Below are 24050 nucleotides of genomic sequence, written 5' to 3' on the forward strand. Positions count from 1 at the left end.
GCAGGTGAAGCAGCTTCACCCCGTGTGTCCGCTGGTTTGTTTTTAAGCTAGCTTTGTTAGCACGTTTATTCCCAGCTAGCTTTAGTTGATCCCGAGCTCAAAAAACAATAATGTGAAACAACCTGTTTATTTCTACTTGACTTTATTAAAAATATCAAACATGAGGAAAACAAGCAGACAGACACACACACACACACACAGCAGCATCGCTGAGTGAACGACAGTTTCAAACAGTCCAACCGATTTCACTTTGAAAAACAAAAACCCAAAAACATCGTTGGCGTTCATCTACAACAGAAAAATAAATGAGTAAGCAGAGTTTCACTTCCAAAGACTTTGCATCCGATCTGATAATAATCGAGGGATAAAAACGACCTGATGTTCCCGTTTGATTTCCAAAAATATACAATATTTATATAATTACAGTGAAACCTTGGGCCGGCGGCTCGCTTTGGGAGGAAACTCTTGACTTTAAAGCTGCGACACTAACGATCTGAGTTACATCCACACAGGAACACACCTACAAAAATAGAGCGTCAACATTTTACACATCCACCGCCGCCTGCTCTGTGATCACACACAGACAGCCGCTTGTAAACCCACCGAGGGGGAAACACCACGTCGACCCGCTCTCTGAAGGTCAGAGGTCAAACGAGTCGAGTCCAACACAAAGAGGAGGAGACTGCTGTTTCTGGAAGTTAAAGATTGAGCTTTGTTTACTCCGAACTGCTCGTGTCCCGTTTCTTCCCCCAGTTTCCTGTTTATTAATATTTACTCGTCAGCTTTAAGTCAGCAGGTTTGAGTCGGATCAAATGATCCTGATGTTTCAGGAGAAGCTAATGAAAGAATGCAAAAGAACAAATACCCCGAACGATTAAACTGAAGGTGTTTGATGGGAAAAATCATCTCCAGCCTCAGCCTGAGGCTCCTGCAGAGGAACGTCAGCGGTGGAGCGGCCTTTGGTGGGCGGGTCAAACCTGCAGCAGCCCTTCATCACGTTTGAGCTCGTTTTATTTCATTGAAAATAAAGTGAGGAAGAATAAATTCTGATGATCACTCAGGAAGTATTTGAACCTTTTTTCTCCGACTGCTTCCCTGCTGTCGCTGCAAATCTCGTGTCACTTCCTGTTTGGTTTTAAATCTGAGCACAAGCTAAAAGACTGACAGACGTGAGGTTAAAGGTCACACACTGCTCGCCTCATCTTTTATGGGGTCAGTTTCAAGACGTTTGAGCAGCCGAAGCTTCTCGTCCCGCTCTGCGCTCTCATTGGCTGACGATGAGCTGTCGCAGGTACGACTGCGTGAGGCCTCGCAGCTCCTCCAGCGTGTAGTCCTCGGGCATCGGCAGGCGGCTGATGTGCGGCGCCAGCTGGGCGAGCGGGATGCTGAGGGAGTCGGCCGTATCGCCCTGCTGCAGGCTCAGCACCGCACGCAGGATGTTCGCCACGCGCTTCGCCATTTCTGCAGAAAGGGAGGTGACCAGGGGGCGGGGCTTTGTTAGATCACCTGATGTAGCTGCAGAAGCTGTTCAGACTTTAAACTGCTCGTTTCTGTTAGAGAGGTGTGCGTGTGTCAGCTACTGCGCGCCTGGACAGTTTCAGTCACACACTCCTCCCCTCCGTCTGACATCAGCCAATCAGGACAAAGATGCAGTTGTTCTCTTACCTGATTGGGCGAGGCGGTCTTTAGCGGTGCGGCAGGGCAGGAGCTCGATCCTGCTGCAGAGAGACGTCACATCGGTGTAGAGACGCTCCAGCTCGTAGCCGGCGTTTTCCATCTGACAGCGAGGATGGAAACACGAGATCAAACTCGGCGTGAGGACGAAACAGTTACAAAAACACGTGAAGACTTTACAGCACTTTACAACATTTCACAGCATTTTACAGCCCTGCTTTCAGATTTATTCTCCAAACACTGTTGGATGAAACCACGGCGTGGCGCGTGAAGCAGAGACTCGATGCTGCTCGTGTTCATCGCTCTAATGCAGACGACCAGAAATGAGCTCGAGCTGCGATCACATCGCCTCGTGTGAACGCCGCAGACGCCAGAGATGTGAGGAAAAGAAAAACCTGAGCTGAAAACGTGTTTCTATAACTACTGCATCACTACTTTTACACTTACAGTAAGTTTGTGCTTCTACTTCAATAAGTATCATAATGAAGTACTTTTACTTTGAAAGAACAGTCGCCCTCATCGAGCTGAGCATCAGAAACACTCAGAGGTGTTTGGTACCTGCTGGATGTCCTGCAGAGTCTTTATGACTCTGATGTAGTCGAGGTAAACGCCCCCTGCTGTGTCCCAGTCCTGGATGGTGGCGCAGTGCTCGGGGAGCGCCAGACCCTCCAGGAACTCCAGGAGGTAGTCGTGGTTATCGTTGATGATGCAGTCTGAGAGGGGGAGAGAGACTCTGAACTCAGTTTCAGCAAACTGATCTCACACATGAAACATAGCGTGATGTGTGGACTCGAGCGCCTCAGCTTTTTAGACTTTGATGAATGAAAAAAACGCAGCACTTGTTGGCTCATCGTGTTTTTTAACCAACAGGAACATTAATTCTCTCTAATGTAACCATGTAATGATGCTAATTATTCAGATCAGAGGAGCCTGAAGTTTTTAACTCTTCTGCAGGACGTGGTTCAGACCGCGTGTGCAAACAGGCGGGTCTACCTGAGGCCAGGTGCTGGATCAGCAGGCGGTGGCACTGGTTCCAGTATCGGGCTCGGTACAGGTGCAGGGCCTGCTGGTGTCTGTCGCCATCGCGGTGGGCTCGGGTGGCCTTGGCCTCGTGGATCCACTGCTCCGGGATCAGCAGCTGCTCGGTCAGGAAGCGCTCCCTGCGGACCGAGTCCTCCGTCTCCTGCAGGGGGCAGTGCAGCGCCAGCATCTCCCTCACAGCTCGCTCCCTCTGACTGAAGACGCAGAGAAGAAGCTCAGACAGGAAACAACGAGCTGAGATCTAAAGTGAGGACGGTCTTTAGAACAAAGTGGGCCGGAGCGCAACGACCACGTTCAACTCGACTGTTACTGAAGATCACCGAGCCAACACGCCTACAGCTGAGAGCCGTCAGCTGTTTCCATGAGACTCGAGGATTCAAAGCTCCGAGTCGTAAAGCAACCTGAGCCCTGTTTGGCTCAGAGCCAAGCTGCTGTAGAAACGCCATAGCTGCTGGCGGCGCGGTGAACGTACGCGTGCTCGGGGATGTGCAGCAGGATGAAGACGGCCATGTGCCACAGGCCGGCGCTCTCCAGCTGCGCGGCGTAGCTGGCGTGGAGGAGGCCCTGCCGTGGGGCGCTCAGGTGGGTGTAGTGCAGCGCCTGCAGGACGCCCCACAGGTGCCAGCTCAGGCGGTAGTCCAGGCGCTCCCAGGTGACGGCTAGAGGCTCCAGCAGCTGCTGCAGGCCGTAGTGTCTGCAGGGCGACAGGAGAAGCGTTAAAGTAGCGCTCTGCACGTTTTACCCAAGCAGCGGCTGAAGCCTGGTTACCTGTCGCTGTAGAGTTTGAGCAGGTGGAAGCAGAGGTCGTACAGAGGCCGTTTGGACGCCTCCTCCAGATCTGGCTGCTCCGCCTCCAGGTATGGAGGCAGGGGTGCACAGGCGTACTTCCCCACCTCACACAAGCCCTGCAGGACAGAAACAACGATCACCGATCAGCACGAACACAAGCAGGTCACTAGCTACACCCGTCGCCCTCTGCTGAACACAAGACGAAGCTTTACGAGTGTAAATGTAACCTGAACGCTCGACAGTCAGAAATGAAGTCAAAGAAAATCAGCGGCGGCTCACCTGAAAGGCGGCTTCGTATCTGGCGAGGGCGTCGGCCACAGAGGCAGTCGGGGGCAGCATGAACCAGAGGTGGATGGCCACGCAGCGCTTCCAGTCCAGCTCGCCGCACACGTTCACCAAAGAGTCGGTGGACTGCCACACCTGCAGAGAACACCGTCAGCATCCAACCACAGCTGAAGACTGAGTGGAGGTTGTGCAGATCTCTGCAGGCCCTGATTTCACCCTGACGTCAGCTTTATGATTTACAAGCATTATTAACATGGATGCAACGACTGAAGTCACTGAACAATAACCACGAGAGAAGCTCGTGAAAATATTTCTTGTTTTACACGCTGTTGATTCTTTCCTGGTAGACGTGATGCGCCAAAACCAGCAGAAGGTGGCACTAATTCAGGTCGTTAGCTGACGACCTCTAACACCACAGAAGAAGATACTGCATGTGTGACATTAGCTTTATAGACTCTGGTCATGGCGTCATACCGGTTTCCCGGCGAGCAGAGCGAAGATGCGGAGTCGCTCCTCGGGCAGGTAGCAGTCGGTCTGCATGCGGTGCCAATCGGCGAGCTGAAGGGCGAGAAGGTCCCTGCAGTACTGCGAGCCCACGGCCTGAGACAGCAGCAGGGACAGACGGTGGTCTCCTGGACGGACAAACAGTTCAGTCTGAGGTTTCATTACAGACGGGAAAACGTGTCACCGTGTCTACTGAGCGCCACATTCAACACTCATCGCTGCTACTTCCTGTTTGAGCGAGTGAACCTCACCTTCCTTCTGGGCGAGTCGGCACGCCTCGCTGATGCGGTTTCCCGTCAGGTAGCTGAAAACTGCGTCGACATGGCGATCTTTCCCGGCCAAAGCCACCTCCTCCTCCACCCTGTGGGAGGCACCGCGGGACAGCCAGGCCGAGAAGCTCCGCCTCCTCTCCAGCTGCTGCTCGTACTCGCTGAGCACCTCGGCCTCCTGATCCGAGGGGCCCAGCCGGCCCCACAGCGCCGCACACAGAGTCCAGACCTCGGCCCAGTACCCCAGCAGCGCTGCAGCAGAGAGAGCGTTTAAACCGGCGCCAACACCAACGCGTCATCTTTCGGCTGTGATGTCATCACTTACGCTCAGTGTCGCCTCGTCTGTCTTTCAGCTCGGCGATCCACTCGGCATACTCGTGCAGCGCCGCCACGCCGGGCTGTGGTCGCACCGCAGGGCAAGCGGAGCTGTCGGGGACCTCCACGATGCTGTGCTTCAGGCAGATCTCCAGGGGGCGCTGCAGCACCGCCTGGCTCGCTTCATCTTCCTCTTCTTCAATGGTTTTCCCTCTGGGAGGCTCCAGACCCACCACCTGCTCCACCACTACCTTGTAGGGGCTTTCTGTGAGTCTGCAGAACCAAATCAAGCAGTTTAATGGAGCTGATCTGTGGAGGGCGCGCCGCTCCTCCTCGCCGGCGAGGAGGAGGGGCGCGCCGTTGAAGTAAAACCATTTAAGATCGACGGCACATTACATCAAGGTGAACCGTACAGGCAGATGAAAATGTGCCTGTACGGTTCACCTCACATAATGGAGCCATGTTGTCATGGTAACTATAGACGCAGCCTGGCTGATGTGTTGGCGTGCGGCGTGTTCGTGGCTCTTACGGTTTGCTCCTGGCAGGTTTCGGCAGGAAGCTGAAGTCAGTCTTTGCCGTCAGTTCTTGGTGCTCGAACTGCTTGGACGTTGGCGAGCTCAGCCGGCTGCCGCAGTGTGCGAGCGTCCAGCCGGGACCCCACCCGACCCGGAAGGAGCGCACGGCGAACAGCCCGGTGTCCATGAGTAAACCTCCCTGAAAAACAGCGGCCCGACTTTGAGCTTAGGGGGAGAACTTGTCTCCTCTCGGAGAACCTGCCGTTCACATGAAGATGATGCTTTACAGACTCTGACCTCTGACCTCTAAACTGGATTTCTAAGCGTTAACAGGACTCAGTGACACGTGACCGTCACTTTGAGCACTCGAGGTGTTTTCAGAGGAAACGCCGACCTCCTGAGCACCAACCTTCCCGTGAGTGATCGACTCTTTGAGGGGGACGGGGCCGCCGAGCCGCCGAACGCCAACCGTCCTAAATGAAGGCTCCGGAGTCCGGGAGGGCAGCGTGAAGGGGGACGGGCCAGGCCCCGCCCACTGCAGAGAGCGGGGGGCTTCAACGCTGGCTGGAGACGGCCGTGATGGAGGAAGGAGAGGGCGGGGAGAGTCTGACAGCTGAGAGAGGCCCGAGGTGAATCGAGCCTGAAGGAGACCGCCGACTGCAGAGAGACAGAAGTTTGATTACGTCGCCGCCATTTTTACTGAAGCCTGTTAACAGACTGATGAGAAACATCGTGTGAGGGAGCGAGCGTTTCATACCAGAGGGTCGGCCCTGAGCGGCCGGCAGGACGAGGTGAGGAGACGAGACGTCCGTGGAAACCTTCATCGCCGCGTGATCGTGGAACATGTCGCTGTCATCGTCGTCCTCAGCAAACAGAGACGCCTTCATGATCTGAAGACGAGACAATTTTACTGAACAGACAAATGGCAGAGTGAAGTAAAAGGCTCTGGTTGCCTCGGTAACCCCCTGATGCATCCTCACGTCTCTGAAACATGTTTAAACATGTTTGCTAAAGGAGGTCAGAGCGGATCGCCACGTGACTCCAAAACCATTTCCTGCCAGTCACACATTCATGGACTGCATTCATATAACATTATGTATGATAATGTTATAATACATTATTCACCATTTGGTCTTTAAAATAAAAAACAACAGGCCCTGTGATGCACTTCCTGTGGGCGGAGCTCATAGCTGTACCTGGAGCGTGTGTGGGTTGATCCCCAGTGTAGAGGCTATGTGGCCGGATGCAGATACGCCGTCGAGCTCTGAGGAGGCCAGACCGCCGAGCTTGGAGATCGTCGTGTCCGTCTCGCACGCCAGCAGGTCGCAGTCTTCCTCTCCTCCCAGCATGCTCTCTGTCGGGAAGCTCTGGGTGATGTCAGCCATGTCGCTGTCGAGCTCGATGGCGCCGCCCTGGTGCTCCATGATGGCGATGGCCTAAAGGCAAACAGACATGGCAGTGATTTTGCTGTTTCTCAGAGTTTTCATATTCAGAGTTTACAGAGCGTGCTCTTTATAGACGATGTGGGCGGAGTTCAGAGATCGTGCCACCTGATGGCCCCGCCTCTATGTGTTACCTGTGGTTTTGTTACTTTAACACACCTTCATGTCGGATCCTGGACAAAACGTTTGAACGTCTCTTCTTGTGCCGTGTTCGGTCGTGTTCCAACCTCAGACGTTCAGATGAGTAAAAATAAAACCATCTCTGAATCGAGCCGAGCGCTCACCGACAAACAGCCCAAAAAACATTTTTGTCAAACCAGGCGGGAATAAAACAGGCGGGTTCTCCTCTTTATCAGCCAATCAGAGCTGAGCTTCTCTCTGGAGTAACGACCATCTTCACACAAAGTTTACAGACCAAAGTTCAAATGTCTTCATTAACTTTATTTGTTTTCATTCATTTCAACGAGGAAATGTTACATTTTGTCACAATTTAAATCAGGTTTCTATAAAAATCTCCCTCATGATATAAACTGAGTTTGTTTACAAAGATCAAACAGTCTGTCAGCGTCTAAACATCACAAGAACACAAAACAGCAAAACGTTTGCGTAGATGAGTGAGAGGCGATTGGACGCCCGGGCGCTGCCACAAAGAAAACTGACAACTTTAAATCCTCCGAAGAACTCTGACCCTGAAACGCCCCTTTTTTTTCTTCTACTTCACGGCTTCTGGTTGTAAGGCTGACCCGACCTTTCACCTCGCGACCCTCTCACAGGTGATAAGCCTGTCGTCTGTTTCTGACTCTCGGAGAATCGAGCGCCTGCGATCTTTAGTTCTGGAAACCTCTCGGACTAGCGCAGCGCTCGCCGAACATGAAGAGATGTGTCTGTTCTTGTTTCTCAGTTTATTGGTAAAAGAAAAAAGTGAGTTTTTTGCTTTGAATATAAATATTTTGGATTCTGTCTCGACATTCTTTGCCCTTCTGTCATCGTTAACGCTGAACTTCCTTCGTTAATCCTGTAAAACTCCTGAATGCGTCTCGTTATTCTCAGACTTCATTACAGCAGCTCAAAGTCGGCTCCTTATTGAGCGCTCTGTTCCTGACCTTTGACCTTTATGTCACACAACTCCTTCACTCATAAACGTCTGACAGTAAAAGGATTTAAAGCGTCACACGCTCGCAGCGGCGCCGTGGAGCCAGTTCTGCCTTTGTCCAACATTTCCCAAATGATTAATATGCGAGATCAGGGTCATGTGTAATCTGCATCCACGAATCAGTGGTGACTTTATAGAGCCACTGGTGGAACTGGTTCCACATCAGGCAGAGCGCTGACGCTGCACAGCTGCTCCGAGTGAAAATGATCAAAATCAAAAAGTTTCAAACTTTAAAAAGAAAAAACAAAAGACAGAAAACGTCTGGTTAAAATCGACCTGCAAGCACACCATTGGGTGAAGCGCTCCTTTAATCAGTGGCATCAGTGAGGAGGAGGAGGGTGAGTGTGGGAGGGCGCGGGCTGCTCTACCTGAGCCTGTGGCGCCACCTGCTGCTGAGAGGGGGGAAGCTGTTGCTGCTGCAGCCGGGAGGGAGGGAGCGTCTTCAGCTTCTTGGCTTCGGCTTTCGGCGGGACGTCCTCGTCTTCGTCCGAGTCCTGCAGGCCGTACTTGGAGAAGTGCGCCACCTGAGGAATAAAGAGGGGGAGGAGTCAAATACACCTGAGAACCACACAAACAGAAGTGACTCCATCATTTTTATCTAAGTGTTGTGGATCTGAACCTGCTGAAAACATTCAAACATCAACGAACGAGGACGGTGCTGACGTTCATCAGATCAACAGGTGTCGCTCCACAGCAGCGGGCAGCGAGCGTGCTTTAATCTGAAACTGACCTCGAACACCCAGGACCCGGTCTCAGGGCGGTACTCCAGGAAGCGAGCTCCCTGCTTGCGCGACGCCTTCTCCAGCCGGCCCTCGTAGTTCATGTCGCTCAGACGCTCGGGGCTCCTGATCTGGGTGCACGCCGTCTTGTCGTTCGGCCAAACGCCGTCCAGAGTCACCTCCGCGCGCCTGCGAAAACACAGATCCACATCAGGACAGGAAGCAGAGGCAGAACGCCACAGGTTGATTAACCCTGTGGGGTCGAGGGTATGATCGCACGTTTTCGACTACTGTTGAACTGTTCGCTTCCTTTGGTATCATTTTTCATTTTAACATTAACATAAAATCCAAGTAGGAAAAAGTAATATTTACTCTAACAACCACAAACATGTTTAACAAACCATTTTCATGGTTTCGACTTGAAATGCAAACAAGTTGCATAAATCCATTCATCTAAAAATGCAGTTTAAGTGTTTTAACCATTTAAACCTGTTTATAGAACAACTCCGTGTTCTGCCACACACGTGATTTGTGCCACTCCATGAAAGCGTCACAGGACAGAAGAGCACATCACTTCCTGTTTCCCACCTGGAGGCAGTGTTTACATCATAATCTGCCTTCGGTGGCTTTTTGGCAGAACGGTGACATTCAGCAGTCGCCTCAGAGTGCGGTGCTGCCGACTGCTTTGTTGTGCACGTCGAAACAATAAGTACACAACAAAACACTAACTACACATTCACACGCTGAACAACACATCTCAAAACTCTGTCCCCTAAACTTCCTCCTCTTCCTAAACAACCAGATGTCACATGTTGCCATATCATTTTGTGATTGGTCGATACGCTAAATTCTTCCACCAATAGGGAAGGGTGGATTTTTCTTCTCGCTGGCCAGCAGCGAGCGCCGTCCTTAGTTTTAGAAAAATGAGGTGAACGAATCCTGTAAGTTAGCTTGTTTTTAAAATGAAATCTTTTTTCCTTTGAGATGTTCGTTTTGGTTTGTAAGGTTTCCCGTCATCTCCTGTCGCTCACCTGTTAAGCCCCTCCCCCTCCGGCGGCTTGCTCTTGTCGTCCGGGTACACGATGACCTCTTTGCGTCTGAAGTGGACGATTTCGTCGAGGTTCAGTCCCGACACGTTCACCTCGCCGGGGAAGAAGATGGAGCCGTAACCTGGAAAAGCAGATCGGTGAAGAGCGGTGAGACAGCTGTCCAATCAGAGCCGACTTCAGCTCAAACCTGTTAGCGTGCGACTGAAGTATGACATCACACGTGTGCAGGCGGTACCTTTCCTGCCGATGGTGAAGTTCTCAACGATGCACTCCCCGTTTTCGTCCACCATGTCGGCGAGCTCGTCCATGGAGGGGATGGTGTAATAGCCCACACGATTCAGAACGATGCCTGAAAACAGGAAAGCAAACGCGCGTCTTTTACCGTCCAGCAAAGGAAATGCGGACGGAAGCTGAAATCAGCGAGCACGCTCAGTTACCTGCAGGGTGCGGAGACTGCTGGGACAGCTGCTGCTCCTCCTCTCGCTCCTCCTGCAGAGACTCCTCGCCGAAGGACGCAGACACGTCATCGTTGCTCAGCTGAAAAAACAAAAAGCTCAGAATTAGCCGTGATTCTAGCATGCTGTGCCGCCTCGGGCCACTAGGTGGCAGCAAAATGTAAAAGTTCAGAAGCAGTGAAGAAAACGAGGAGCTGCAAAACGGGATTAATGTTTCTAATTTGTTCAGCTGATGTTCGGGACTCGAACACTGATTTATTTGTGCCGCTGATTCTGCAGCTCAACTTAAATCGGCGGTTAGTTTCGTGTTCGTGGTTAAATCTCACAGCTGCTAGTTCATCGTCCGATATCGTAACTACGTTATTGTGGCGCTCGTTCTCTGCTAGCGACGACACGCTTGGGGAGGCGGTGATGTTTGTTCTGGTTCTGACCTCGAGGCCGTTCCTCGAGCCTTTGTGCATGTTCAGGTCGCTGATGGTGTCCTGCAGGCTGGCGTGGGCGCGGCCCTGTGGGATTGGCTTGGCGATGGGGTTGACGTAGAACTGGGTGACCTCCGGGTCGTCGTCGGCCCGCCTGCCGGGGCCCGCCACCCTCCTCAGCTGCTCCTCTTCCTCCTCCACGTGGCTGCAAATAGGAGAACATGGCGAGGGGAGGAGAGAGAAAGGAAACGTCAAAGTGGCTCACGCCTAAATCAGCGCTGCAGTTTCTACGGTCATGTTACACTTGACTCTCAGAGACGTGACAGCCAATAGGAACGTGGCAAGACCTGTGTCCGTTCTGTGGGTACTCTGACGGCGAGGCAAGGTCGTCGCTCTCCTTGTTCAGAGGACTGCTGTACTGACTGTTGTTCAGGTTCTTCAGCACGAGCTTCTTGATGCTCTTCCTGTGGAGGAAACGGACAGCGTTACCTGTCGGCATGCGCACAGTCATATTTAACTTTGCCGCTGCGTGGCGAGCGGAGGTGTACCTCGGCACGAAGGCTCCGTTGGTGAGCGACGGCTCGTCGTCATCCAGGCCGTCAAAAAGCTGCGACTTGGAGGCTCCGGAAGACGTCAGCGCTTTGGGCCGCACCCTGGTCGCAGGACGCGGAGTCAGCTTGTAGTGAGTGGGCGTGGTCAGAGCCTTCTGAGCCGTCGGATTGGTCGGTTTCAGGCGCTGTCAGAACAAAGAAGAGATGCAGATTTCAATTTACCTCACAGCTTTGTATTACTTTATGTAATAAATTCTACGTTCCCGTCACCTGTGAGGGGCGGAGCCTCCCAATGGTTTGTTTAGACGAGGTACCGACAGCGAGGAAGTGAAACCGCCGTGACGGCAGCAAAAGAAACTAGGGGTGGGCGGTATAAACTAAACAGAGATTTTTACTATACCACAATAACAAGTTGATGGTGTCATCATGGATTATCTCAGTTGTTCTCCTGGCTGAAGTTTGGTCCTTTTACAGCATCCTGCCATGCGACTGCATTTGTCCCTGACCACCGAGAACACTCACGTTAACTTTTATCCAGTGGAAAAAAGTTAGCGTATTTATATTATGCTAACATAGCTGTGTCGCTAGCGGTCACGTAGCACATCATTATATACCAGCTAGCCCAACTTCAGTAACCCTACAAACGTCACTGCTGTTTAGTTTTCTGACTTCATTTATGTTGGAAGTGATAGCAGAGCTGTACGTTTGAATTTTTCATAAATCTCAGTCAGAACATGCTATATCATGCTTAGGTGGAAACTAGCGAGCTAACTTCCTGCTAACTTCTAACTCTGTTAAATGTAATAAATTCGGTTTTCATGGATGCCTGGATGTTACACCTGGTGGAGCAGAACGCTGATCATTTTGTCAAAGATGAAAGAATTTAGACAGTTTTTAACTCTTAGTGATGCTGCAGTGTTCGTTTGACTTTGGGACCAGAAGTAAACGGAGTTTAGGACCCAGATTCCTCAGCGAGGCTCCTGACTACGGTAGCCCTAATGCTCCGACAATCCATCAAGTGGCGCGGCTTCGTAGCTTAGCAAAGTTGTACTAAAACAGTTTGACTGATTGCTGTGCACCATGTACCACATAAAATCGGTTCAAGGTCAGTAAGCACAACCAGAATTCATACATAAGGCACACTGTCGACTTCTGAGAAAATTAAAGGATTTTAAGTGCGCCTTATAGTAGGGCTGTTCATATAACGATGTATATCGGATGACGATATAAAAACATCTATCGTTTCATTTTACGCTATCGTTTGTTTTGTGGTGTCACAAAATAAACTGTTCACAGCAATATTTTTTCATGGTTCTGATGTCACTGTAGTGGCTATATTCATTTCTTAAAGTTCTCTCTTTCTCTTATATTTAATATAACCACACTACGGACGGACAAGCGCCTGTTTTTATGCGTTGTCGTTAGCAACAACAACTGTAACAGCATCGCATGTCCGCTTGTTTATGTTCCACATAAACCTTTCACAATAAAGCTCAAGATCCTGTTGAGACTTTTCAAAATAAACTGAATCACGTGAAAGAGGATGCAGAGAGTTTACAGAGGAGAAGCAAAAAAGGGCCGTCAGGTGCTAAAAAATAAACCTTAGACTCAAACGTTAGAACAGCACAGCCCTACCTTATAGTGCAAAAAATATGGTATACAATACAGTTTTATTTATATAGCACATGTAAAAACCTGAAGGCTCACCAAAGTGCTTCACAGTAATACAGAGAAACAACACAAGTCATTTTAAGTACAGATCGGACACTAGCACAGACAGAAGGGAGGCACTAATAGACAGGAAGAGTTAATTAAAATAGGCATCAACTAGGGCTGTGCGATATGACCAAAATCTCATTTCCCGATATAAGACTTCTATCGTCCGATAACGATATAATTCACAAAAATGTAACATTTTCTGTAAATTCTGTGAATCTCGGGCAGCTCGACTTGCCCGAAGTGTTTCCAGCTGGGCGTCGTGTAGCTGGAGTCGAGTGTTTTAACGATGCATGAAACTTTACATTTTTAGACAGAAGTTGTAACGGCGCCGTTTTCTTTGTGAGTAATTATTACACGGCGTGCTGGGCGGAAACGCCTGTTCTGCCATCTTCTGTTTCAGTCCGTTATTACTCTTAAATCCTGCTACTTATTCCTGCGTCTTTTGGGATCTTACAAAGCTTCAAACGACGCGTCGACTATTAAATTAATGGTCGACGATTTTGATAGTCAACGATTGGTGGCAGCCCTACTCCCACTAATGTTTTTGTTTGATACACCTTTTTCCTCTGCGTTTTTGCCTCCCGTCCACACTGAGGCGTTTTGAAGATGCTCTCTGAAGCGAATACATTTGAAAACGCTGTGTTTGCATTGCAGTGTGGACAGCAAACCCGGAGCCTTCTCGAAAATAATGACACATTTTAGTCATATGATGCAGTCATGTGGCAAACTAAGACAGCGGAGGGCATTACACAGCAGTTGTTTTGTTTGCTCTCAGTTTTGACGGCCCTGTTAAAGATCAACATCAGTCTGCACGTGTTTCAGAGAGCTTTTCTTCAAATCCTTTAAATTCTCACTCACTTTGCACTTTTGTGTTACTCGCAGCAACAACTCCACCTCATTCTTAGTCCATTTAAAAACTTTCAAAGAGCCAGAAAGTAAATAAGCGGCAGACAGAAATGAGGCAGGTCGAATCTTCTTACGTTTCACGCATGCGCAACACTGGAACGTCAGCGTTTTTGGCCATTTCGATGTGGACGCACAACTCTGTGAAGACGACTGAAAAGTGTGGAGCGTTTTCAAATGAAAACACAGCTTTCAAATTTGTCTGGGTAAGTGTGGACGTAGCCTACTGTGGGGCAGAAGCTCGAGTTTGGCGGCTTCTTTGCCGTGAAGTTAAAACTGGAAGCAAATCCTCATCTTTGGATCTCGATACAATTTAAAAATAACTTCGTACATGAGCAGCTGGAGCTCATCGGCTACGCCACCCTTACCTCCTCCTTCTTCTTGGGGTCTGAGAGCGGGTTTCTGAAGAGCGGCGAGTCTCCGTATGGTGAGTACGCCAGCACGCTGAGCTGCTGCTGGAGCATGGCCTGCTGGGCAGCCGCTGCATTGGGATCTGTGAGGGCTGGAAATGAGAAGACGTTAACGCTTCACGTGTGCCCGTGGGGACGTGAAACAGTCACATCTTTACCAGCAGCATAAAACAAACATGAACGAACTAAATGATGACGTTTTAACAGCATCAATCTGTCCTCATCTCTAAAACATGTGGCCGCTCACCGACGGGCTGCGTCGCTCCGAATCCCAGGGTGCTCGTTCCACTGTTGAACCCAGTTGTTCCGAACGTTCCCATCGTTCCCAGCGCGGTGCCCAGTTTGTTCTGAGTGTTGCCAAACAGTGTCTGCCCGGGGCCGACTGCTGGACACACGGATGTGGACAAACTGACTGTTTAGTTTTTTTCTGGCTGACTGAGCAGAGGTGAGTGTCCTAGTTAAAGCAACAAGGCAGTTACTGGGTACCGTTGCTGGGTCTGTTACCTGTTCCGAAGCTGGTTCCCAGTCCGGTCCCCAGCGCTCCAGTGGTGGACTTGTTCCCAAACAGTCCTCCTCCAGCAGGGTTTGCACCGAAACCTGCAGCCAGACAATCAAACAGGACGAGCTGAAGAGCCGGAGGCGCAGAAACTTTGACATCGTCACATATTTTCAGCTGACTTACCGAAGGTGGAGGTGTTGGTTCCGGTTCCCAGTGTGAGGGTGGGCTTGTTCCCAAAAAGGCCGGTGGTGGTGCCGAAGGACGGGGCACTGGTGGTGGTGGTGCCGAAACCGGCTGTCTTGTTACCGAATAAACTCTGCTGCAGAAGCCAAAGTCACAGGATACGTAAAGGACCTGAAACTTATCACTCAAACTTAAACTCAGCCTCAGGACTACAAAAGAGCTGCGAGTGCTCAAAGAAGCATCTGCCTGGAAATACACGCGCTTCCCCGCGTGCTCTGGGATATTTGTTCTCGAGTCATTAAAGGCATCCTCCTGAAAACAGGCGCACCCGTTAACTCTGCTTTAACCTCGTGGTTTGGGATGTTTGGCGCTAACAGTGTGGAGGAAGCTAACAGCGAGGGTGCAGGGTAAGACTCTCACACTGAGCTGCAACCCAGCTTTAAACAGATCAGTAAATGATAAGTTATTTTTTTTACAGTTTTGTCCTCCTGTCACTTCACTATGAAACACCATAATCGCTGATTTATTTTACCGTTAACAGGTCAGAGTTCACAGATTGTTAATCCACACCAGTAACAGTAGCTCTGCTCATGGATGATGCTTAAACGTGTTGGTTTTTAAAAGACTTGCTAACTTCTGCCAGTAAAGACATTAAAATCTATGTTATTGAGCTTCTATCTTTAGTTGTAAATGTGGTTGAAACTCTGCAGCACACGTCCTGCTGCATTTGATCATCCATCCCTTTCCCTGCTTTCATAGAATAAAGAATAAGTCGTTGCTTCTTTATATCAAACTGTCCTCACAAACAGCAGAGCATACAATCGTAAAACGCACACAGGCCGGACACGAACGAAGCGCCGTGTCCTTCAGACTGAAATCAGACTGTGCTTCACTTCAAACTGTATGGACACAGAGTTGTTTGCCATCACAAACAAGAGTTTGATGAGGAAACATCTGATGAGGGGAGGAGCTGCTGCACGCCGGGGGCACACACACACACACACACACACACACACACACACAATTCACAACTGGACAATAATGGGTCTGCTCTGATCCCAACCTGAGTGCCGACATTCCCAAATCCAGTGTTGGTTTGGCCGAACAGGCCCGTGGCTGTCCCGAAACCAGTGGCAGTGCTGGTCTGCGCTGAGCCGAACAAGCCGCCCGACTGAGACGCCGCCGTGTTCCCAAACAAACCCTGAAGAAACATCCAAACAACCTCACTGTGACTTCAAACAGCTTCAGAGTCAAGAGAAAACATGCTGCACCGCACCAACGCAGAGGCAGCTGAAAGTCAAACTGAGACGACAGCAGTGTTGGGCAAGTTACTTTGAAAAAGTAATTCATTATAGCTACTAGTTACTTCTTCAAAAAAGTAACTGAGTTACAAGATTCTAAAAGTAATTAATTAGTTGTAAAGTAACTATTGCGTTACTTTAAATTAAATAAAAAAATGTTTAACCCTCTGGGGTCCAGGGTATAATCAGCCATTTTTGACTAGTTTTGATGTTTCCTCCACATTTCACCTTTAAAAACTGTTTACTTTGTTTGGTCTCATCCTTTTCAGCACAACCTCACGTGTCTGAATTTACAGTCATGTTTTCATTTTGACAGACTGTACTAACACAATTGATCTAACATCAGACAAACATAAGATCCAAGTAGAAAAAGTTATTTTTCTACTGTAACAACCAAACATGTTTATTGATCATATTTCATAACTTAAAATGCAAATATAAATTGTCAGTTTTAAAATCATATCCACACATTTTGCAAACAAAGTTATTTGCAGCCATTTACCTTTGACCTTTTTTTTTTTTTTTTAACCATTTCAAACCATTTACAGAACAATCAGCTGTTCTGCATTCAACAAGATGCCACACAAAATGTCATGTTGCCATATCATGTTTTGATTGGTCGACATGGTGCATTTTCCACCAACGGGCTGTTTTTGTTTTGTTTATTTTGCTCATAGGCGGAGCGTGCTCGCTGCGCTGTCCTTAGAGAAACGTGACGAAACTATTGAGGAAAAACACGTTTATCATGACTGTGGTATATATCACCGTGTTGCTTTGTCATCTTGAAGTGGTCATGTGATTGGCTTACCACGACTACTTTATTCTTCCTCAGTCAAACAGCATGTGATTGTTTTGCCCCCTGAGCTCCAGGTGTTGTGCCAAAAAGTGGTCGTCGGGCAGAAAGTGATCGCAGGAGCGCGCAGCTGCTTAAAGCTGCAGCATCCAGATTACTTACAGCTACTTCCCTACAGCTGATATAAGATGCTGAACCAGCTGAACACAGCTTCAACCGTCTGTTTCTTGAAAAACAGTAACGCGACTGCGCTGCATTTTCTTGTTAGTAACAGTAACGCCGTTGTAACGATAGAAATAGTAAGTAGTTAGATTACTTGTTACTGAAAAAAGTAACACCATTACTTGTAACACCGTTATTCCCATCACTGGACGACAGCGTGTGATTTGGCTGCTAATTATTATTATTATTGTACTTTATTGAGCCCCGTGGGGAAATTGCTCTCTGCATTTAACCCATTCACTCAGTGAAGCAGTGGGCAGCCATTGGGCGCCCGGGGAGCAGTGTGTAGGGACGGTACCTTGCTCAGGGGTACCTCAGGGTAGCTGTTAAGGGGAATCGAACCCCCGACCTTCCGATCATGGGGCAACCACTCTACCTACTGAGCTATCCCTGCCCTACTGAGCTATCCCTGCCCTAATGAAACTGAATCAAAGTGAAGCCGAGTCTGCTGGTTTCCACCTGCAAGTCTTTACTTTTTGTGGATGCAGGAGTGAAATTGTGTGAAAATGAGCAGCAATCAAACTCAACCTGATGTGTCAGGAACAGTGAAGCAGAGCTAATCTCACCATGCTGCTGGTGTTGGCCTGTCCTATCGTGTTGGTGTTTCCAAAAGAGAAGCCGGTGCTCTGGGCGGTGGTGGTCGCACCAAAGGGCTTGAAGAGGCTGCCGGCCTGCTGCTGGGTCTGCTGACTGAACAGGCCGCCTGTGGTCGCGCCAAAACTGCCGGTAGTTGCTGAACAGACAGAGACACGCACGTCACTTCACTTGCTGTCATCAACACTTCTTATTGTTTGTGGGCTCTACATCACAGCTACTTACGCCCTCCGAAGGTGCTCTTGTTCTGGCCGAAGGAGAAGCTGGTGTTGGGAGCCGAGGATCCGAAGAGGCCGGTGGTGGCGCTGGGCGTGGCCGTGGCCTGGCCGAAAAGACTGCCGGTTCCCGGGGCCATTGGGTTGGTTGGGCCTTTCCTGCCCGCCTGGTAGTCCTCCAGCCTCAACTCCTGCAGGGAGAGGAAGAAACAACATCGTCAAACAACAAAACTGAGTTTTTAGTGGCTGCGTTTAAGAGCCGCCGAGTGAAAACGGACCTCCAGAGACTTGTTCTCGTACTCCTTCATGGCAGTGATGCACTGGTGCTTCGTATTGATGCTCGTTGTCACGCCCGCCTTCACCATTGTGTCACTTCCTGTCGGAGGCTGAAGAAGGGAAAACAAATTTAACACAGAGCATAAAAACAGTGAGACGTTTAGTGTCTGAGGAGCAGAAAGACGATTAAAGGGGAAGAATAGTCACTCACGTTGAACTTCACGGTCGTTCCCGGCTGCTGAGTGGCAGAGAACCCCGAACCTCCAAACAGGGACGTAGCCCCGCCGAACGGGTTGGAGGTGGTGTTGGTGGAGCCGAAGAGGCCGCCGCTGCTGCTGGTGCTCGTCCCGAAGCCTGAAGAGACAGAGTTCACGTCATTACAGGCCGAACAGATGGAGAGTCGGAGCAGCTGCTTCAAATCCACAACAACGTCATTTTTCTCATATTTACATAAAACTGTAAACATGCTTTTTGTTCTTTAAGGTTTCTGATTTTCTCGTTGTCGTCGCTGCAGGGATTTATCGTTTTTAATGAAAACGAGAGTGAGGGTTTGGAGGGTTCTCACTTCCAAACGAGGTGGCTTGCTTGGCACCGAAAGCATTGTTCTGCTGGGAGAAGAGTCCGCCGGTGGTGCCTGTGCCAGTGTTGCCAAACAGGCTGGTGGAGGTGCCGCTCGCTGCGCCGAAACCGAAGCCGGTGCTGGTGGAGGAAGTTGCCGGCTGGCTGAACGTGCTGGACCCAAAGAGCCCACCTGAAGGAGCAACACGGACAGGTCAGCACTTACGAGCTTTCCTTCTTTAGACACGCCCCTCATGACTAAGCCGCCTCTGAAGGATCATTTTACTGGATTTGTACAGAACGGGCCGAGAGCAGAAAGGAAGCTTTGAACCGACAGTTTCTCTGCAGTCCTGCAGCCCATCACGCATCAACAAAGCAAAACTGAAAAACCACATGAATCCATCGGAGACAGCGCCGAGCTGTGTTCAGATGTTGTTGGAAAATCTCATCTATGCACACTGAAGCACCACAAACATTGTTGCTGAATGAAACACAAACCTGGTTTATTCTGCGTGGATCCAAACAGTCCTCCAGTGTTTGTCGTCGCCCCGAACGCAGACGTGCCGAAGCCTCCCGCCGCCCCAAAGCCCGTGTCTGGAGAAAAGAGACCAGATGAAGACACGATGATTCATGTCCACCTCTATCAGAGGGAACTACGTTTTTCTATCTGTGAGATATTTAGTCTCTGCGTTATTGCGGGCCCTCGTGTTGCAATGATCAGTCTGCTAATAGTGAAAACATCGACTGTCTCCTGACGTTTCACTTTTGTTTTTGTCAATTTGAATCTCTATTACGCTTCAGGAATTCAAACTGAAGCGTAATAAAACTGTCTGTGTGTGTGTGTGTGTGTGTGTGTGTGTGTGTGTGTGTGTGTGTGTGTGTGTGTGTGTGAATCCTAATGATGTGCTGCTCTCATCATTTCTTCCACATTAGTTTGGATATTTGGCATTTCTGACTCGCCCGAGGCATCGAGCTCACGCTCCTGTACAAAAAGAAATTCACTTACTTTGCTGACCGAAGGTGGACGAGGTGCCAAATCCTCCCGCCCCGCCACCGAAGGGAGTCCCAAATGATTTGTTGAACATCTTGCCCTGCTAGCAGGACAGCATAAGTCTCTGTGGACACAAACACCACCGTACAGTTTAGATCAAACGTTTATCTTCAGTCCCGTCGACTAACCGATCGAGGCAGCAGCAGATGTGCAGCTTCTGTTTTCTGCTGCCGTGTTTGTGGATGGTGTCTGATGGAGAGCAACAGCTTCACTTAAACCCACACTGGATCTTTCAGGTAGAGCTGGGCGATATGAGATTTTTTCATATCACGATATGTTTTTTTCATTTCAGGCGATAACGATATCTATCACGATATAAGCCAAATAACTATATTTGTAAGATTTAAATGTGCCGTTGCTCACAAGTAAAATGTGAAATAATCAGCAGCTTGTTTTTAAATATTTATTTCCCATAATAAGTTCAACAGGGTAGATGTACTTAAGGAACACGAGACTTTTTCAGATAAATAAAGGCAAATATTGCAAACTACACAAAAGGCAGCCGCTAAAGCGTTTAAGTTTCAAAATAGAACAAACGAAACAGACTAAATTGTCAATTCCACTTAGAAACAAAATATTAATTCTAAAAATAAATCTTAGTTTGTTTTACAGAAGAACAGACAAAACTGACTAACTTTTGTCAATATCAAATAAACTGAGAACTAAAAGGAAATTCTCAATCTCTCCTTGTTGTATAGCTGAGCTTTTCAAACAGTTTTAACAGTTACTTTAGTCTGACAAAAGCCGAATGACGAATTAGCGCTTCCAGTCAGAGACTGAGGCTACGTCCACACGTACACGGGTATTTTTGAAAACGGAGATTTTCCGTTTCCGTTTTAAAAAATAATCCCGTCCACACATAAAGGCAGAAATGAAGGAAAACGCTGCTATGAACATGCCAAAGCAGCAGGTGGCGCTAGATTCCTAACCGTGCAGAAATGTTGGCCAATCAGAAGTCTAGAAGCCTCGGTGGGAAAAAGTAAACAAAGCTGCGGCATAGAAGCAGAACCGAGTCGTATGTGTGGAGGGACAGTAACTGTGTGTATATGTAAGCATTTAAACACTGCAGAGAGTAGAATTAACAGTAACAGTATTGTAGAAATTCATTTCACCGAAACAATAACGTGGCGCACAGTGTGACGCATGCACCAGTTTATTGTATTTCCAGACTTGCTTTCGGCACAATTTACAGTGCACGCTACTCTGTTTTTTGTCAGACTTGAAATAGCCGAAATACCTTCAAACTACGGAGCTTCTATGGCTCTTCCGTTCGACAATCTCTCCGGCATTGGAACCATCATCTGTTTTCTCTTCGGTCACGCTCGGTTGATTTTTCTAGTCGGCACACTCATTTCCTCCATTATCCGCTGGCTGCTTCCCAAACAAACACACGTGCAGCTTGGCACTTGTTCTGTACTTAGCAAGTCACGCGACGTGACGCTGCGGCTGTGATTGGTTCAGCTCTGCGCTACTGAATTTGGATCGGCTGACCTTTTTTTTTTTCTTTTTTTTTTTTTCTTAAGAGGACAAGAGCGGCGAGGTCTATCGCGATAGCTTAATTTCTCTATCGAGTAAAAGTTATATCGCGATACATATCGTTATCGTTCTATCGCCCAGCTCTACTTTCAGGTTTAGCTTGTATGTCTGTTTGGGGGTGTGGTTTACTGCTGCAGGTAACACACTGAGCGTAGATCATGCCTTAAAGACACTTTAGTGTCCCAGCTGAGGAAAAACCTTCTGAACAGCAGGAGGAAAACTTCTCTGACGTCACTCAAATTAAATGTTCGGTATCAGCTTCTGCTCTGAGAAACCGCATTTACAAACACAACTTTGGCTTCAGCCTCACATCCACAGAGGACTTTAGAAGAGCCAATGAGCATGACTCATAGTGTCACGTCTTTGGATGGTGGGAGGAGCCGGAACCAGAGGAAATGCGGAGCTCTGTTTTTAACCCAGACGTGACGACAGAGGAGCGTGTCCAACCGTGACACTACACTCTCACTGGTTCAGACCAGAAGCTCCATCCAGCTGTTAAACTGCACAGGCAGCAGCTGTTACAGGCAGAAGAACAGCAGGACGCAGCATTTGCAGTGTTACTCTCTACAACAACACTTACACTCAGCCGCTGCAAGGCTTGGACCAAAAGCTCTACAGCCCTTCAGCAAGTGTTTGTGGGAAGGAATTTAATTACAACAGTACTCACAATCCTGTGATTTAGGCCTGTGACTACAGTGTTACGATGAGAACACAAGGACAACGACTGCTCTCACTCCTGATTAGAAATCACTGCACTTCCTGTTCTAAAGCATCTTTAGTGCAGGTTAAGTGTTCTGGAGCTCTCGATCTCCTCCGAGTACATTTGACACACGACACATCGGCTCTGATGCGTTTTAGATGAAAAACAAATCTTTGTGTTGGATAATTAACTCTGAGCTCTTTCTACATGTTCGAACATGCAACAGCATTTCTCCTACAGAGACACTGAAAATCACACATTCACTGACTTTTATACCTTTACTCATTCAATATTCGCACCTTGTTTTTACTGTGGTTCATGACCCTCTTACACACAAGAAATGCCAGGTGTTGATTCCAGCTGTGGTTTGTTGTTTTGTTTTATATCATGTTTTTCATTTATTCTCTTTGTCAGGGATGGAAACAGACACATGAGTCAAACCTCTGATCTTCATCTCGCTCCACGAATCCACAGTCAGGAAGCATTTAAGGTGGAATTCTTTAAATGCTTCACGGGTACAAAATGACCCCAGCTGACGGAAACTGCACGCGTTTACCCTTACCCTTGTTTTAATGACTTCTGTGAGCACATTATCACGCTATCGCTTATTTCTCGCCGACCTCGATTCGCCTCCACGTGCGGCTAACCGAGCTGATCCGCCGGTTAGTCACAAACATCCGAAACACAAACGTTAATGTTGGAAAAACTGGGCGGGTTTACAGTAGGTACTATTCCGGCTCCTAACCGGGCGAGTCCGAGCCAGACCAAACCAGCTCCAAACCGCAGGTGAAGTCATGTAGCATTATTTCCGCTCCCGCTAACAACAAGTTAGCTCAGCGAATCTAGCCGACACACACCGAGCTACCAAACAGCCGCGTCGCCCGGTGAAGAGGACGGTGTAAAGGTTTATATTACCCCGTTACAAACTCACCGTTGTCCTGGACGTTTACAGGCGCGCAGTTTAATCGCTGTTACGAGTTACCTGCGTCAAGCTAATGCTAAGCAGCTAGCTAGCTTTGCGGCTAAGTGAACGATAGCAAAACAAAACTAAGACAGACAAAAGAAACGTTTTAAAAGACACTGACCTTTAACACCAATGTGACACCCGCCTCTCTGTTTGCCTTCCGTCCACACTGACCAAGCTACAGAGTCAGAAAGTTCAGCGATGGAAGCGCTTTAGCTCAACATCCACCGCACAGCTTTGTCAACGAGGAGGGAAAACGGCCCCACGCAGCGTCAGCACGCACTTTCATACGTCAAACGTCACGATGACGCTGCAAATAGCGCCTAAAACAAAATCCAAACGTCGCCGTTTGGTACACATGAAAATAATTAAATAGTAATATATCTATATGTATTTAGAAAAACATGAAATCGCAACCTGTCTATATTTATTCAACAATACACAGGAAGTCTGTCCGATCACGAACTCAGCAATGAAGGAGCCACCGATAACGCGTTAAATATGATATTCATATAAATCGGTGGTGCAGCATTGGCTGAAAACGTGCAAGAAAACATTTTGCCACCTCTTTCATGCTGTGCTGAGAAGATTAAAGATCAATACACTTAAAGAAGATCAATACAAATAACTCTGCTTTTGTGTCCGAAGGTCTCAAAGGCAGCCGTCGGCGGTGAAGCAACAGACAGTAACGCGAAGCCTGTTTATGTACGAAAAAAGGAACAGCAACGATATTCTAATGCTATATATACTTTTTATATTTATTTCGGAGGTCTCTGTTTCCCTCACCATCAGTCTGAGGTTCTGAAACTAACAGCAGCATCGCTTTTAGTTGAAAACACTCCAGGTTTAGTGAATATCCTCCTGCAGAAACCTGAAAAAGAACAACATCGGTCTCTGGGGATGAGAGACATGAGGAAAAAGTTTGAAATAGATACTTTTCTTTATT

The 24050-nt window shown here is 48.6% G+C and overlaps 1 protein-coding gene across 4 annotated transcripts; it reads right to left on the bottom strand.

Moving 5' to 3' along the window:
* Nucleotides 1-364: 364 nt before the first annotated feature.
* nup98 (nucleoporin 98 and 96 precursor) lies at nt 365-23385 on the bottom strand. 4 transcript variants are annotated; one of them, XM_080867881.1, is made up of 35 exons: nt 23226-23385; nt 19860-19968; nt 19352-19447; nt 18861-19046; nt 18507-18649; nt 18298-18405; nt 18030-18210; nt 17777-17943; nt 15958-16095; nt 14895-15027; nt 14717-14809; nt 14460-14594; nt 14171-14304; nt 11178-11365; nt 10977-11093; nt 10642-10834; nt 10193-10292; nt 9991-10104; nt 9738-9876; nt 8718-8895; nt 8356-8511; nt 6589-6828; nt 6150-6282; nt 5802-6049; nt 5407-5591; nt 4888-5150; nt 4545-4814; nt 4264-4421; nt 3784-3924; nt 3484-3620; nt 3188-3409; nt 2668-2909; nt 2233-2387; nt 1666-1777; nt 365-1461 (listed from the first exon to the last, which is right to left on the bottom strand). In XM_080867881.1, the coding sequence occupies exons 2-35, from the start codon at nt 19936-19938 to the stop codon at nt 1265-1267; spliced, it is 5481 nt and encodes a 1826-aa protein (XP_080724007.1). In that variant the 5' UTR covers nt 19939-19968; nt 23226-23385; the 3' UTR covers nt 365-1264. The 4 variants fall into 4 exon arrangements, with proteins under 4 accessions (XP_080724007.1, XP_080724006.1, XP_080724005.1 ...); XM_080867880.1 differs by having other exon boundaries at nt 14460-14597; XM_080867879.1 differs by having other exon boundaries at nt 14895-15030.
* Between the last annotated feature and the right edge of the window lie 665 nt (nt 23386-24050).

Source organism: Rhamphochromis sp. 'chilingali' (assembly GCF_963969265.1).
Source record: "Rhamphochromis sp. 'chilingali' genome assembly, chromosome: 19".
In the NCBI taxonomy this organism is placed as follows: domain Eukaryota; kingdom Metazoa; phylum Chordata; class Actinopteri; order Cichliformes; family Cichlidae; genus Rhamphochromis; species Rhamphochromis sp. 'chilingali'.